General features: G+C 47.4%; 1 protein-coding gene and 1 long non-coding RNA gene across 2 annotated transcripts in view; one reads left to right on the top strand and one right to left on the bottom strand.

The window, feature by feature from the left end:
• Nucleotides 1-14,970, bottom strand: part of LOC135564837 (uncharacterized) — a 349,184-nt gene that overhangs the window by 81,958 nt on the left and 252,256 nt on the right. The window lies entirely within an intron of this gene.
• Nucleotides 1-14,970, top strand: part of LOC135564974 (trinucleotide repeat-containing gene 18 protein-like) — a 138,120-nt gene that overhangs the window by 49,538 nt on the left and 73,612 nt on the right. Inside the window, 8 exon segments of the mRNA XM_065011048.1 lie at nt 2,163-2,383; nt 2,746-2,919; nt 3,110-3,269; nt 3,611-3,759; nt 6,002-6,028; nt 6,789-6,868; nt 7,943-7,984; nt 10,297-10,413. Of these exon segments, the coding sequence (XP_064867120.1) occupies nt 2,163-2,383; nt 2,746-2,919; nt 3,110-3,269; nt 3,611-3,759; nt 6,002-6,028; nt 6,789-6,868; nt 7,943-7,984; nt 10,297-10,413 (970 nt within the window).

Genomic DNA, 14,970 nt, shown 5'->3' with positions numbered 1-14,970 from the left:
GTATTCTATTGTATTATATTATATTCTGTTGTAATAGAATGCTATTCTGTTACATTCTATTGTTGTATTCTATTCTGTTACATTCTATTGTTGTATTCTATTGTATTATATTATATTCTGTTATAATAGAATGCTATTCTGTTACATTCTATTGTTGTATTCTATTATATTCTGTTATATTCTGTTATAATAGAATGCTATTCTGTTACATTCTATTGTTGTATTCTATTGTATTCTGTTATATTCTGTTGTAATAGAATGCTATTCTGTTACATTCTATTGTTGTATTCTATTCTGTTACATTCTATTGTTGTATTCTATTGTATTATATTATATTCTGTTATAATAGAATGCTATTCTGTTACATTCTATTGTTGTATTCTATTCTGTTACATTCTATTGTTGTATTCTATTCTGTTACATTCTATTGTTGTATTCTATTGTTGTATTCTATTCTGTTACATTCTATTGTTGTATTCTATTCTGTTACATTCTATTGTTGTATTCTATTCTGTTACATTCTATTGTTGTATTCTATTCTGTTACATTCTATTGTTGTATTCTATTGTATTATATTATATTCTGTTGTAATAGAATGCTATTCTGTTACATTCTATTGTTGTATTCTATTCTGTTACATTCTATTGTTGTATTCTATTGTATTATATTATATTCTGTTATAATAGAATGCTATTCTGTTACATTCTATTGTTGTATTCTATTATATTCTGTTATATTCTGTTATAATAGAATGCTATTCTGTTACATTCTATTGTTGTATTCTATTATATTCTGTTATATTCTGTTGTAATAGAATGCTATTCTGTTACATTCTATTGTTGTATTCTATTCTGTTACATTCTATTGTTGTATTCTATTGTATTATATTATATTCTGTTATAATAGAATGCTATTCTGTTACATTCTATTGTTGTATTCTATTGTATTCTGTTACATTCTATTGTTGTATTCTATTGTATTGTTATATTCTATTCTGTTACATTCTATTGTTATGTTCTATTCTGTTACATTGTATTGTTATATTCTATTCTGTTACATTGTATTGTTATATTCTATTCTGTTACATTATATTGTTGTATTCTATTGTTGTATTCTATTGTTGTATTCTATTGTTGTATTCTATTGTTGTATTCTATTGTTGTATTTTATTGTTGTATTCTATTGTTGTATTCTATTGTTCTATTCTATTGTTTTATATTGTTGTATTCTATTGTTGTATTCTATTGTTAAATTATATTTTTACATTCTTTTCTGTTACATTCTATTCTGTTACATTCTATTCTGTTACATTCTATTCTGTTACATTGTATTCTGTTACATTCTATTCTGTTACATTGTATTCTGTTACATTGTATTCTGTTACATTCTATTCTGTTACATTGTATTCTGTTACATTGTATTCTGTTACATTCTATTCTGTTACATTGTATTCTGTTACATTCTATTCTGTTACATTGTATTCTGTTACATTGTATTGTTGTGTTCTATTGTTGTATTCTATTGTTAAATTATATTTTTACATTCTATTCTGTTACATTCTATTCTGTTGCATTCTATTCTGTTGCATTCTATTCTGTTGCATTCTATTGTTGTATTCTATAAATTCTATTTTTACATTCTATTCTGTTACATTCTATTCTGTTACATTCTATTCTGTTGCATTCTATTGTTGTATTCTATTGTTGTATTCTATAAATTCTATTTTTACATTCTATTCTGTTATTCTATTGTATTATATTTTATTCTGTTACATTATATTATGATATTCTATTGTTGTATAATATTCTATTCTGTTGTATTCTATTCTACTATTGTGATTCTATTGTTCTGTTGAATTCTATTCTCTTATTCTATAGTTGTTCTGTTGAATTCTATTCTCTTATTCTATAGTTGTTCTGTTGAATTCTATTCTCTTATTCTATAGTTGTTCTGTTGAATTCTATTCTCTTATTCTATAGTTGTTCTGTTGAAGTTGTTCTGTTGAATCTTATTCTCTTATTCTATAGTTGTTCTGTTGAATTCTATTCTCTTATTCTATAGTTGTTCTGTTGAATTCTATTCCAGTCTGTGTAGATACACCACTGCTAGATGAGAGGGATCATGTGTGTTATTTACCTGTCCCTGTGTTTGTGTGTGGACAGATATCACCCCTGGTTACCGTTACCAGTCCATCACCCCGCCGTTCAGCGCCCCTATTCCCCCCCCCCCTCCCCATCCAGCAGGGGTAACAAACACCCTCGGTCTCCTCCCTGCCGCCACTCCTCCGGGCCACAGCTCCAGACGTGAAGCCTCGGGGCCTGAACTCCGGCCAGACCAGGGGACCACGCTGAAGCATGACCCCGACCAGGAGCCACCCCAGCTGGTCATGAGTCCTGCTGCCCTGGACCCTCAGCTCCGGACCTCCAGCCCTCCAACCTCAGCCAAATAGAGAGAGACGGAGAGTCAAGCCTCAAACACACACATCTCACCCACACACACACACCTGACTTACACACACCTGATCCCAGCCTTACACACACATCCCAGCCCCCAGCCCTGTCCTTCTCTACACACCCACATAAATACACCAGCCTCACCACAGGCCCCCAGCCCTGTCCTCCGCCCACACAGCCACATAAACACACCAGCCTCCCCACAGGCCCCCAGCCCTGTCCTCCCCCACACAGCCACATAAACACACCAGCCTCCCCACAGGCCCCCAGCCCTGTCCTCCCCCCCACACAGCCACAAGAACAACAGACCGAGGAGGAAGAGGAGGAGGCAGGAGCAGTCAAGATGGAGGTGTTGAACCACGGCTGCCGAGGAGCCTATCAGCTTCCACCGTCCGTCCCGAAGGTGGAGACTAAACCAGAGGTCACAGAGAAGTCTAGTCCCACCCATTACCCATCATGCATCACGGCAAGCTCCGAGCGACCGGTCTTTAGACCCAGCCCCGACACACACGCATCCTCTCCTCCCCCTCTCTCCCTGCCCTCCCTCTCCCTCCCCTCCTCCCTCTCCATCTCCTCTCTCTCCTGCCCTCCCTCTCCCTCCCTGATCCTCCTCTCCATCTCCTCTACCCTGGTGCTGACACCCTCTCCCTCCTCTAAACATCGTCCCTGATGACTCCATGGCTGGTCTGATGACGCTGTTGGCTGCCAGTCAGATGCCCCAGGCTGCCCCCCTGCCCTACCCACCCTGCCCCAGACAGAGGCCTCCTCGCTGGGGAGAGACGTGGCCAGTCCTGGGTGTCTGGAGGTCTGGGCTCTGGAGGGGATGACTCTACTCAGCGACATGGCCTCACTAGAGATGGATAGGATACAGCTGGAGCAGGGTGAGGAGGAGGGAGGGAGGAGGAGGAGGGGGGAGAAGGAGGAGGAGGGGGGAGGAGGAGATGGGATGGGAGAGGGGGAAATGGAGGGGCAAGAGGAGAGGGGAGGAGGAGGGTGGAGGGAGGTGGAAGGAGAAGAGGGGGAGAACGGTTTGAATGTGACTAATTCAAAAAGTTCCTACACTGAATCTAATGCTGTGTCTGTTTCTCTCTCTGTGTGTTTGTCTGTTTCTCTCTGTGTGTGTGTGTGTGTCTGTTTGTGTGTGTGTGTGTGTGTAGGTGAGGTGTTGTGTGGTCTTGACAGCCTGTTAGAGGCAGGTAGAAAGGTGTTGCTGGAGGCCATTGAGAGCCAGTCTCACATCAACCTCCCCAGACAACTACACCCCAGCAAGACCTACAGCTGGAGGATGAGGACAGACCCACAGGAGGTACCACACTGTAGACCTGGGGGGATGAGGACAGACCCACAGGAGGTACCACACTGTAGACCTGGGGGGATGAGGACAGACCCACAGGAGGTACCAGACTGTAGACCTGGGGGGATGAGGACAGACCCACAGGAGGTACCAGACTGTAGACCTGGGGGGATGAGGACAGACCCACAGGAGGTACCAGACTGTAGACCTGGGGGGATGAGGACAGACTCACAGGAGGTACCAGACTGTAGACCTGGGGGGGCGAGGACAGACCCACAGGAGGATGAGGACAGACCCACAGGAGGTACCAGACTGTAGACCTGGGGGGATGAGGACAGACCCACAGAGGACCAGACTGGACCTGGGGGATGAGGACAGACCCACAGGGGGATGAGGACAGGCCCACAGGAGGTACCACACTGTAGACCTGGGAGGATGAGGACAGACCCACAGGAGGTACCACACTGTAGACCTGGGAGGATGAGGACAGACCCACAGGAGGTACCACACTGTAGACCTGGGGGGATGAGGACAGACCCACAGGAGGTACCACACTGTAGACCTGGGGGGGATGAGGACAGACTCACAGGGGGATGAGGACAGACCCACAGGAGGTACCAGACTGTAGACCTGGGGGGATGAGGACAGACCCACAGGAGGATGAGGACAGACCCACAGGAGGTACCAGACTGTAGACCTGGGGGGGATGAGGACAGACCCACAGAGGTACCAGACTGTAGACCTGGGGGGATGAGGACAGACCCACAGGAGGTACCAGACTGTAGACCTGGGGGATGAGGACAGACCACAGGAGGTACCAGACTGTAGACCTGGGGGGATGAGGACAGACCCACAGGAGGTACCACACTGTAGACCTGGGGGGATGAGGACAGACCCACAGGAGGTACCACACTGTAGACCTGGGGGGAGGAGGACAGACCCACAGGAGGTACCAGACTGTAGACCTGGGGGATGAGGACAGACCCACAGGAGGTACCAGACTGTAGACCTGGGGGATGAGGACAGACCCACAGGAGGTACCACTTTAGACCTGGGGGGGACAGGACAGACCCACAGGAGGTACCAGACTGTAGACCTGGGGGGATGAGGACAGACCCACAGGAGGTACCACACTGTAGACCTGGGGGGATGAGGACAGACCCACAGGAGGTACCACACTGTAGACCTGGGGGGATGAGGACAGACCCACAGGTGGATGAGGACAGACCCACAGAGGTACCACACTGTAGACCTGGGGGGAGGAGGACAGACCCACAGGAGGTACCAGACTGTAGACCTGGGGGGATGAGGACAGACCCACAGGAGGTACCACACTTTAGACCTGGGGGAAGGAGGACAGACCCACAGGAGGTACCAGACTGTAGACCTGGGGGGATGAGGACAGACCCACAGGAGGTACCAGACTGTAGACCTTGGGGGGATGAGGACAGACCCACAGGAGATACCACACTGTAGACCTGGGGGGATGAGGACAGACCCACAGGAGGTACCACACTGTAGACCTGGGGGGAGGAGGACAGACCCACAGGAGGTACCAGACTGTAGACCTGGGGGGATGAGGACAGACCCACAGGAGGTACCAGACTGTAGACCTGGGGGGATGAGGACAGACCCACAGGAGGTACCACACTTTAGACCTGGGGGGAGGAGGACAGACCCACAGGAGGTACCAGACTGTAGACCTGGGGGATGAGGACAGACCCACAGGAGGTACCACACTGTAGACCTGGGGGGATGAGGACAGACCCACAGGAGGTACCACACTGTAGACCTGGGGGGATGAGGACAGACCCACAGGAGGTACCACACTGTAGACCTGGGGGGATGAGGACAGACCCACAGGTGGATGAGGACAGACCCACAGAGGTACCAGACTGTAGACCTGGGGGGATGAGGACAGACCCTCAGGAGATAACACACTGTGTGTGTGTGTCCAGCAGCTCTTCAGTAAGCTGTGTGTGTGTGTGTGTCCAGCAGCTCTTCAGTAAGCTGTGTGTGTGTGTGTGTGTTTCCAGCAGCTCTTCAGTAAGCTGTGTGTGTGTGTGTCCAGCAGCTCTTCAGTAAGCTGTGTGTGTGTGTGTCCAGCAGCTCTTCAGTAAGCTGTGTGTGTGTGTGTCCAGCAGCTCTTCAGTAAGCTGTGTGTGTGTGTGTGTCCAGCAGCTCTTCAGTACGCTGTGTGTGTGTGTGTGTCCAGCAGCTCTTCAGTACGCTGTGTGTGTGTGTGTGTGTCCAGCAGCTCTTCAGTACGCTGTGTGTGGAGGTGTGTGTGTCCAGCAGCTCTTCAGTAAGCTGTGTGTGTGTGTGTGTCCAGCAGCTCTTCAGTAAGCTGTGTGTGTGTGTGTGTCCAGCAGCTCTTCAGTACGCTGTGTGTGTGTGTGTGTCCAGCAGCTCTTCAGTACGCTGTGTGTGGAGGTGTGTGTGTCCAGCAGCTCTTCAGTACGCTGTGTGTGTGTGTCCAGCAGCTCTTCAGTAAGCTGTGTGTGTGTGTGTGTGTGTGTGTGTCCAGCAGCTCTTCAGTAAGCTGTGTGTGTGTGTCCAGCAGCTCTTCAGTAAGCTGTGTGTGTGTGTGTGTGTGTGTGTGTCCAGCAGCTCTTCAGTACGCTGTGTGTGTGTGTGTGTCCAGCAGCTCTTCAGTACGCTGTGTGTGTGTGTGTCCAGCAGCTCTTCAGTACGCTGTGTGTGGAGGTGTGTGTGTCCAGCAGCTCTTCAGTAAGCTGTGTGTGTGTGTGTGTCCAGCAGCTCTTCAGTAAGCTGTGTGTGTGTGTCCAGCAGCTCTTCAGTAAGCTGTGTGTGTGTGTCCAGCAGCTCTTCAGTAAGCTGTGTGTGTGTGTGTGTGTCCAGCAGCTCTTCAGTACGCTGTGTGTGTGTGTGTGTCCAGCAGCTCTTCAGTACGCTGTGTGTGTGTGTGTGTCCAGCAGCTCTTCAGTACGCTGTGTGTGGAGGTGTGTGTGTCCAGCAGCTCTTCAGTAAGCTGTGTGTGTGTGTGTGTCCAGCAGCTCTTCAGTAAGCTGTGTGTGGAGGTGTGTGATGGAGGGGAGTCTCAGCATCGGATGAGATTAGCGGAGCTACAGAGGCAGTACAAGGACAAACAGAGACAACTGTGTGCAGAGACGCTCTGACACCCAGTGAGTAAGACAGACAGAGACAACTGGACCGGCTGCAGAGACGTTCTGACACCCAGTGAGTAAGACAGACAGAGACAACTGGACCGTGTGAGACGTGTGAGTAAGACAGACAGACAGACAGACAGACAGTAGACAGACAGACACTACACAACACAACTAGACAAGCTGCAGAGGCGCTCTGACACCCAGTGAGTAAGACAGACAGACAGACAGACAGACACTACACAACACAACTAGACAAGCTGTGAGTGTGCTTCTGACACCCAGTGAGTAAGACAGACAGACAGACAGACACTACACAACACAACTAGACAAGCTGCAGAGACGCTCTGACACCCAGTGAGTAAGACAGACAGAGACAACTGGACCGGCTGCAGCGACGCTCTGACACCCAGTGAGTAAGACAGACAGACAGACAGACAGACACTACACAACACAACTAGACAAGCTGCAGAGGCGCTCTGACACCCAGTGAGTAAGACAGACAGACAGACAGACAGACAGACAGACAGACAGACAGACAGACAGACAGACACTACACAACTAGACAAGCTGCAGAGGCGCTCTGACACCCAGTGAGTAAGACAGACAGACAGACAGAGACAACTGGACCGGCTGCAGAGGCGCTCTGACACCCAGTGAGTAAGACAGACAGACAGACAGACAGACACTACACAACACAACTAGACAAGCTGCAGAGGCGCTCTGACACCCAGTGAGTAAGACAGACAGACAGACAGACAGACAGACAGACAGACAGACAGACAGACAGACAGACACTCTAGACAAGCTGCAGTGCTGTGACACCCAGTGAGTAAGTGTCCAGACAGACAGACAGCTCTTAGACAAGCTGCAGAGTGCTCTGACACTCAGTGAGTAAGACAGACAGACAGACTCAGACACTACACAACACAACTAGACAAGCTGCAGAGGCGCTCTGACACCCAGTGAGTAAGACAGACAGACAGACAGACAGACAGACAGACAGACACTACACAACACAACTAGACAAGCTGCAGAGACGCTCTGACACCCAGTGAGTAAGACAGACAGAGACAACTGGACCGGCTGCAGAGACGCTCTGACACCCAGTGAGTAAGACAGACAGACAGACAGAGACAACTGGACCGGCTGCAGAGGCGCTCTGACACCCAGTGAGTAAGACAGACAGACAGACAGACAGACACTACACAACACAACTAGACAAGCTGCAGAGGCGCTCTGACACCCAGTGAGTAAGACAGACAGACAGACAGACAGACAGACAGACAGACAGACACAACACAACACAACTAGACAAGCTGCAGAGGCGCTCTGACACCCAGTGAGTAAGACAGACAGACAGACAGACAGACAGACAGACAGACACAACACAACACAACTAGACAAGCTGCAGAGGCGCTCTGACACCCAGTGAGTAAGACAGACAGACAGACAGACAGACAGACAGACACTACACAACACAACTAGACAAGCTGCAGAGGCGCTCTGACACCCAGTGAGTAAGACAGACAGACAGACAGACAGACAGACAGACAACTAGACACAGCAGAGACAACTGGACTCAGGAGTAAGACAGACAGACAGACAGACAGACACTACACAACACAACTAGACAAGCTGCAGAGACGCTCTGACACTCAGTGAGTAAGACAGACAGACAGACAGACAGACAGACAGACAGACAGACACTACACAACACAACTAGACAAGCTGCAGAGACGCTCTGACACCCAGTGAGTAAGACAGACAGACAGACAGACAGACACTACACAACACAACTAGACAAGCTGCAGAGACGCTCTGACACCCAGTGAGTAAGACAGACAAACAGACAGACAGACACTACACAACACAACTAGACAAGCTGCAGAGACGCTCTGACACCCAGTGAGTAAGACAGACAGACAGACAGACAGACAGACAGACACTACACAACTAGACAAGCTGCAGAGGCGCTCTGACACCCAGTGAGTAAGACAGACAGACAGACAGACAGACAGACAGACAGACAGACAGACAGACAGACAGACAGACACAACACAACACAACTAGACAAGCTGCAGAGACGCTCTGACACCCAGTGAGTAACACAGACAGACAGACAGACAGACAGACAGACACTACACAACTAGACAAGCTGCAGAGACGCTCTGACACCCAGTGAGTAAGACAGACAGACAGACAGACACTACACAACACAACTAGACAAGCTGCAGAGACGCTCTGACACCCAGTGAGTAAGACAGACAGACAGACAGACAGACAGACAGACAGACACAACACAACACAACTAGACAAGCTGCAGAGGCGCTCTGACACCCAGTGAGTAAGACAGACAGACAGACAGACAGACAGACAGACACAACACAACACAACTAGACAAGCTGCAGAGACGCTCTGACACCCAGTGAGTAAGACAGACAGACAGACAGACAGACAGACAGACACTACACAACTAGACAGACAGACAGACCCCAGGAGGAAGACAGACAGACCCACAGACAGACAGACTACACAACACAACACAACTAGACAAGCTGCAGAGGCGCTCTGACACCCAGTGAGTAAGACAGACAGACAGACAGACAGACAGACACTACACAACACAACTGTAGACCTGGGGGAGAGACAACAGGATGAGGACTCAGTGAGTAAGACAGACAGACAGACAGACAGGAGGTACCACACTGTAGACCTGGGGGGATGAGACAAGCTGCAGAGACGGACTGACACACAGTGAGTAAGACAGACAGACAGACAGAGACAGACAGACAGACAGACAGACAGACACTACACAACACACTAGACTGTAGCTGCAGAGGACGCTCTGACACCCACAGAGTAAGACAGACAGACAGATGAGACAGACACTACACAACACAACTAGACAAGCTGAGAGACGCTCTGACACCCAGTGAGTAAGACAGAAAACAGACAGACAGACACACAACACAACTAGACAGACACACCCAGTGAGTAAGACAGACAGACAGACAGACAGACAGACACTACACAACTAGACAAGCTGCAGAGGCGCTCTGACACCCAGTGAGTAAGACAGACAGACAGACAGACAGACAGACAGACAGACAGACAGACACAACACAACACAACTAGACAAGCTGCAGAGACGCTCTGACACCCAGTGAGTAACACAGACAGACAGACAGACAGACAGACACTACACAACTAGACAAGCTGCAGAGACGCTCTGACACCCAGTGAGTAAGACAGACAGACAGACAGACAGACAGACAGACAGACAGACAGACAGACACAACACAACACAACTAGACAAGCTGCAGAGACGCTCTGACACCCAGTGAGTAAGACAGACAGACAGACAGACAGACAGACAGACTGGCAGGTCCTCTCTAATCACTGTTCTCTTTCTGTTCAGAGAGGTTCAGCAGCAGGAGGAGGAGAGGCGGAGTCTAACCAGACGTGGGCGGGGCCGACCTAGGAAGAGGAAACGTGTAGCGACGCCCCCTGGCAAGATGGAGTCCCGGACAGGGAAGTAAGTGGAACGACTGCCGTTATGAATTTAACATGGAACTACACACATAATACCCTTTTCATGTCAAAGTGGAAATTATGTTTTTAATTTAATTTAACATTAATTAAAGTTGAAATGTTGTGTCACTGGTCTACACATAATACAGGACAGGCTGATACTGTGTGGTTATAGCTGTCATTGAGACTGAATGAGGACCAGGCTTGATACTGTGGTTATAGCTGTCATTGAGACTGAATGAGGACCAGGCTGATACTGTGGTTATAGCTGTCATTGAGACTGAATGAGGACCAGGCTGATACTGTGGTTATAGCTGTCATTGAGACTGAATGAGGACCAGGCTGATACTGTGGTTATAGCTGTCATTGAGACTGAATGAGGACCAGGCTGATACTGTGTGGTTATAGCTGTCATTGAGACTGAATGAGGACCAGGCTGATACTGTGTTTATAGCTGTCATTGAGACTGAATGAGGACCAGGCTGATACTGTGGTTATAGCTGTCATTGAGACTGAATGAGGACCAGGCTGATACTGTGTTTATAGCTGTCATTGAGACTGAATGAGGGACAGGCTGATACTGTGTGGTTATAGCTGTCATTGAGACTGAATGAGGACCAGGCTGATACTGTGTTTATAGCTGTCATTGAGACTGAATGAGGACCAGGCTGATACTGTGGTTATAGCTGTCATTGAGACTGAATGAGGGACAGGCTGATACTGTGTTTATAGCTGTCATTGAGACTGAATGAGGACCAGGCTGATACTGTGTGGTTATAGCTGTCATTGAGACTGAATGAGGACCAGGCTGATACTGTGTTTCTAGCTGTCATTGAGACTGAATGAGGACCAGGCTGATACTGTGGTTATAGCTGTCATTGAGACTGAATGAGGACCAGGCTGATACTGTGTGTTATAGCTGTCATTGAGACTGAATGAGGACCAGGCTGATACTGTGTTTATAGCTGTCATTGAGACTGAATGAGGACCAGGCTGATACTGTGTGGTTATAGCTGTCATTGAGACTGAATGAGGACCAGGCTGATACTGTGTGGTTATAGCTGTCATTGAGACTGAATGAGGACCAGGCTGATACTGTGTGTTTATAGCTGTCATTGAGACTGAATGAGGACCAGGCTAATACTGTGTGGTTATAGCTGTCATTGAGACTGAATGAGGACCAGGCTGATACTGTGTGGTTCTAGCTGTCATTGAGACTGAATGAGGACCAGGCTGATACTGTGTTTATAGCTGTCATTGAGACTGAATGAGGACCAGGCTGATACTGTGGTTATAGCTGTCATTGAGACTGAATGAGGGACAGGCTGATACTGTGTTTATAGCTGTCATTGAGACTGAATGAGGACCAGGCTGATACTGTGGTTATAGCTGTCATTGAGACTGAATGAGGACCAGGCTGATACTGTGTTTATAGCTGTCATTGAGACTGAATGAGGACCAGGCTGATACTGTGGTTATAGCTGTCATTGAGACTGGATGAGGACCAGGCTGATACTGTGGTTATAGCTGTCATTGAGACTGAATGAGGACCAGGCTGATACTGTGTTTATAGCTGTCATTGAGACTGAATGAGGGACCAGGCTGATACTGTGTTTATAGCTGTCATTGAGACTGAATGAGGACCAGGCTTGATACTGTGGTTATAGCTGTCATTGAGACTGAATGAGGACCAGGCTGATACTGTGTTTATAGCTGTCATTGAGACTGAATGAGGACCAGGCTGATACTGTGGTTATAGCTGTCATTGAGACTGAATGAGGACCAGGCTGATACTGTGTGTTTATAGCTGTCATTGAGACTGAATGAGGACCAGGCTGATACTGTGTGGTTATAGCTGTCATTGAGACTGAATGAGGACCAGGCTGATACTGTGGTTATAGCTGTCATTGAGACTGAATGAGGACCAGGCTGATACTGTGGTTATAGCTGTCATTGAGACTGAATGAGGACCAGGCTGATACTGTGGTTATAGCTGTCATTGAGACTGAATGAGGACCAGGCTGATACTGTGTGTTTATAGCTGTCATTGAGACTGAATGAGGACCAGGCTGATACTGTGGTTATAGCTGTCATTGAGACTGAATGACCAGGCTGATACAGTGGTTATAGCTGAATTGAGACTGAATGAGGACCAGGCTGATACCCAGTGAGTATAGCTGACATTGAGACTGACAGACAGACAGAACGGTGTTTTCATTGAACGTGTGAGTGTGATAGACTGTGTGTGTCAGACAGACTGACAGAGGACAGACAGGCTGACACTGTGCTTATAGCTGTCTCTGAGGTGGGGGACCAGGAGATAGGAAGATAGCTGTTCCACTGTTCCAGAGCTAATACTGTGTGATGATGAGAATGAGACCAGGCTGATACTGACAGATAGCTGGAGGACAACTAGAGGACCAGGCTGATACTGTGGTTATAGCAGTCATTGAGACAGAAGAGGGACCACACTGATACTGTGTGGTTACTGTCTCTGAGACTGAATGAGGACCAGGTGACACTGTGGTTATAGCTGTCATTGAGACTGAATACACAACACAACTAGAGGACCAGGCTGATACTGTGTTTCTAGCTGTCATTGAGACTGAATGAGGACCAGGCAGATACTGTGTTATAGCTGTCAAGACTGAATGAGGCCAGGCTGATGTGTGAGTAAGCTGTCAGACAGACTGACATGACAGACCAGGCTGACAGACTGTGGTTATAGCTGTCATTGAGAACTGGATGAGGACCAGGCTGATTTGTAATGCTGTCATTGACAGACTGACCTAGACAGAAGACTGATGTGTGTTTATGCTGTTTGAGATGAATGAGGACAGAGGCTGATTTGGTAATAGGTGTCATTGACAGACTGAATGAGGACCAGGCTTGATAATGGTTATGTTGTGAGACTTCAATGAGGAATGATACTGTGTTTATAGCTGTCATTTTGAGGGGACAGGCTGTGTGTGGTTATAGCTGTCATTGAGACTGAATGAGGACCAGGCTTGATACTGTGGTTATAGTGTCATTGAGACTGAATGAGGACCAGGCTGATACTGTGGTTATTGTCATTGAGACTGAATGAGGACCAGGCTGATGTGTGTTTATGCTGTCATTGAGACTGAATGTGATGTGGTTATAGCTGTCATTGAGACTGAATGAGGACCAGGCTGATACTGTGTTATAGCTGTCATTGAGACTGAATGAGGACCAGGCTGATACTGTGTTTATAGCTGTCATTGAGACTGAATGAGGACCAGGCTGATACTGTGTTTCTAGCTGTCATTGAGACTGAATGAGGACCAGGCTGATACTGTGTTTCTAGCTGTCATTGAGACTGAATGAGGACCAGGCTGATACTGTGTTTATAGCTGTCATTGAGACTGAATGAGGACCAGGCTGATACTGTGTGGTTATAGCTGTCATTGAGACTGAATGAGGACCAGGCTGATACTGTGTGGTTATAGCTGTCATTGAGACTGAATGAGGACCAGGCTGATACTGTGGTTATAGCTGTCATTGAGACTGAATGAGGACCAGGCTGATACTGTGGTTATAGCTGTCATTGAGACTGAATGAGGACCAGGCTGATACTGTGTGTTATAGCTGTCATTGAGACTGAATGAGGACCAGGCTGATACTGTGTTTATAGCTGTCATTGAGACTGAATGAGGACCAGGCTGATACTGTGTTTATAGCTGTCATTGAGACTGAATGAGGACCAGGCTGATACTGTGGTTATAGCTGTCATTGAGACTGAATGAGGACCAGGCTGATACTGTGTGGTTATAGCTGTCATTGAGACTGAATGAGGACCAGGCTGATACTGTGTTTATAGCTGTCATTGAGACTGAATGAGGACCAGGCTGATACTGTGTTTATAGCTGTCATTGAGACTGAATGAGGACCAGGCTGATACTGTGTTTATAGCTGTCATTGAGACTGAATGAGGACCAGGCTGATACTGTGTTTATAGCTGTCATTGAGACTGAATGAGGACCAGGCTGATACTGTGTGGTTATAGCTGTCATTGAGACTGAATGAGGACCAGGCTGATACTGTGGTTATAGCTGTCATTGAGACTGAATGAGGACCAGGCTGATACTGTGTTTATAGCTGTCATTGAGACTGAATGAGGACCAGGCTGATACTGTGGTTATAGCTGTCATTGAGACTGAATGAGGACCAGGCTGATACTGTGGTTATAGCTGTCATTGAGACTGAATGAGGACCAGGCTGATACTGTGTGTTTATAGCTGTCATTGAGACTGAATGAGGACCAGGCTGATACTGTGGTTATAGCTGTCATTGAGACTGAATGAGGACCAGGCTGATACTGTGGTTATAGCTGTCATTGAGACTGAATGAGGACCAGGCTGATACTGTGTTTATAGCTGTCATTGAGACTGAATGAGGACCAGGCTGATACTGTGTGGTTATAGCTGTCATTGAGACTGAATGAGGACCAGGCTAATACTGTGTGGTTATAGCTGTCATTGAGACTGAATGAGGACCAGGCTGATACTGTGGTTATAGCTGTCATTGAGACTGAATGAGG

The sequence above is a fragment of the Oncorhynchus nerka genome, linkage group LG26, assembly GCF_034236695.1.
Source record: "Oncorhynchus nerka isolate Pitt River linkage group LG26, Oner_Uvic_2.0, whole genome shotgun sequence".
Classification (NCBI taxonomy): domain Eukaryota; kingdom Metazoa; phylum Chordata; class Actinopteri; order Salmoniformes; family Salmonidae; genus Oncorhynchus; species Oncorhynchus nerka.
The sequence above is the reverse complement of the archived record's forward strand: the minus strand, read 5'-3'. Positions and strand labels throughout refer to the sequence as shown.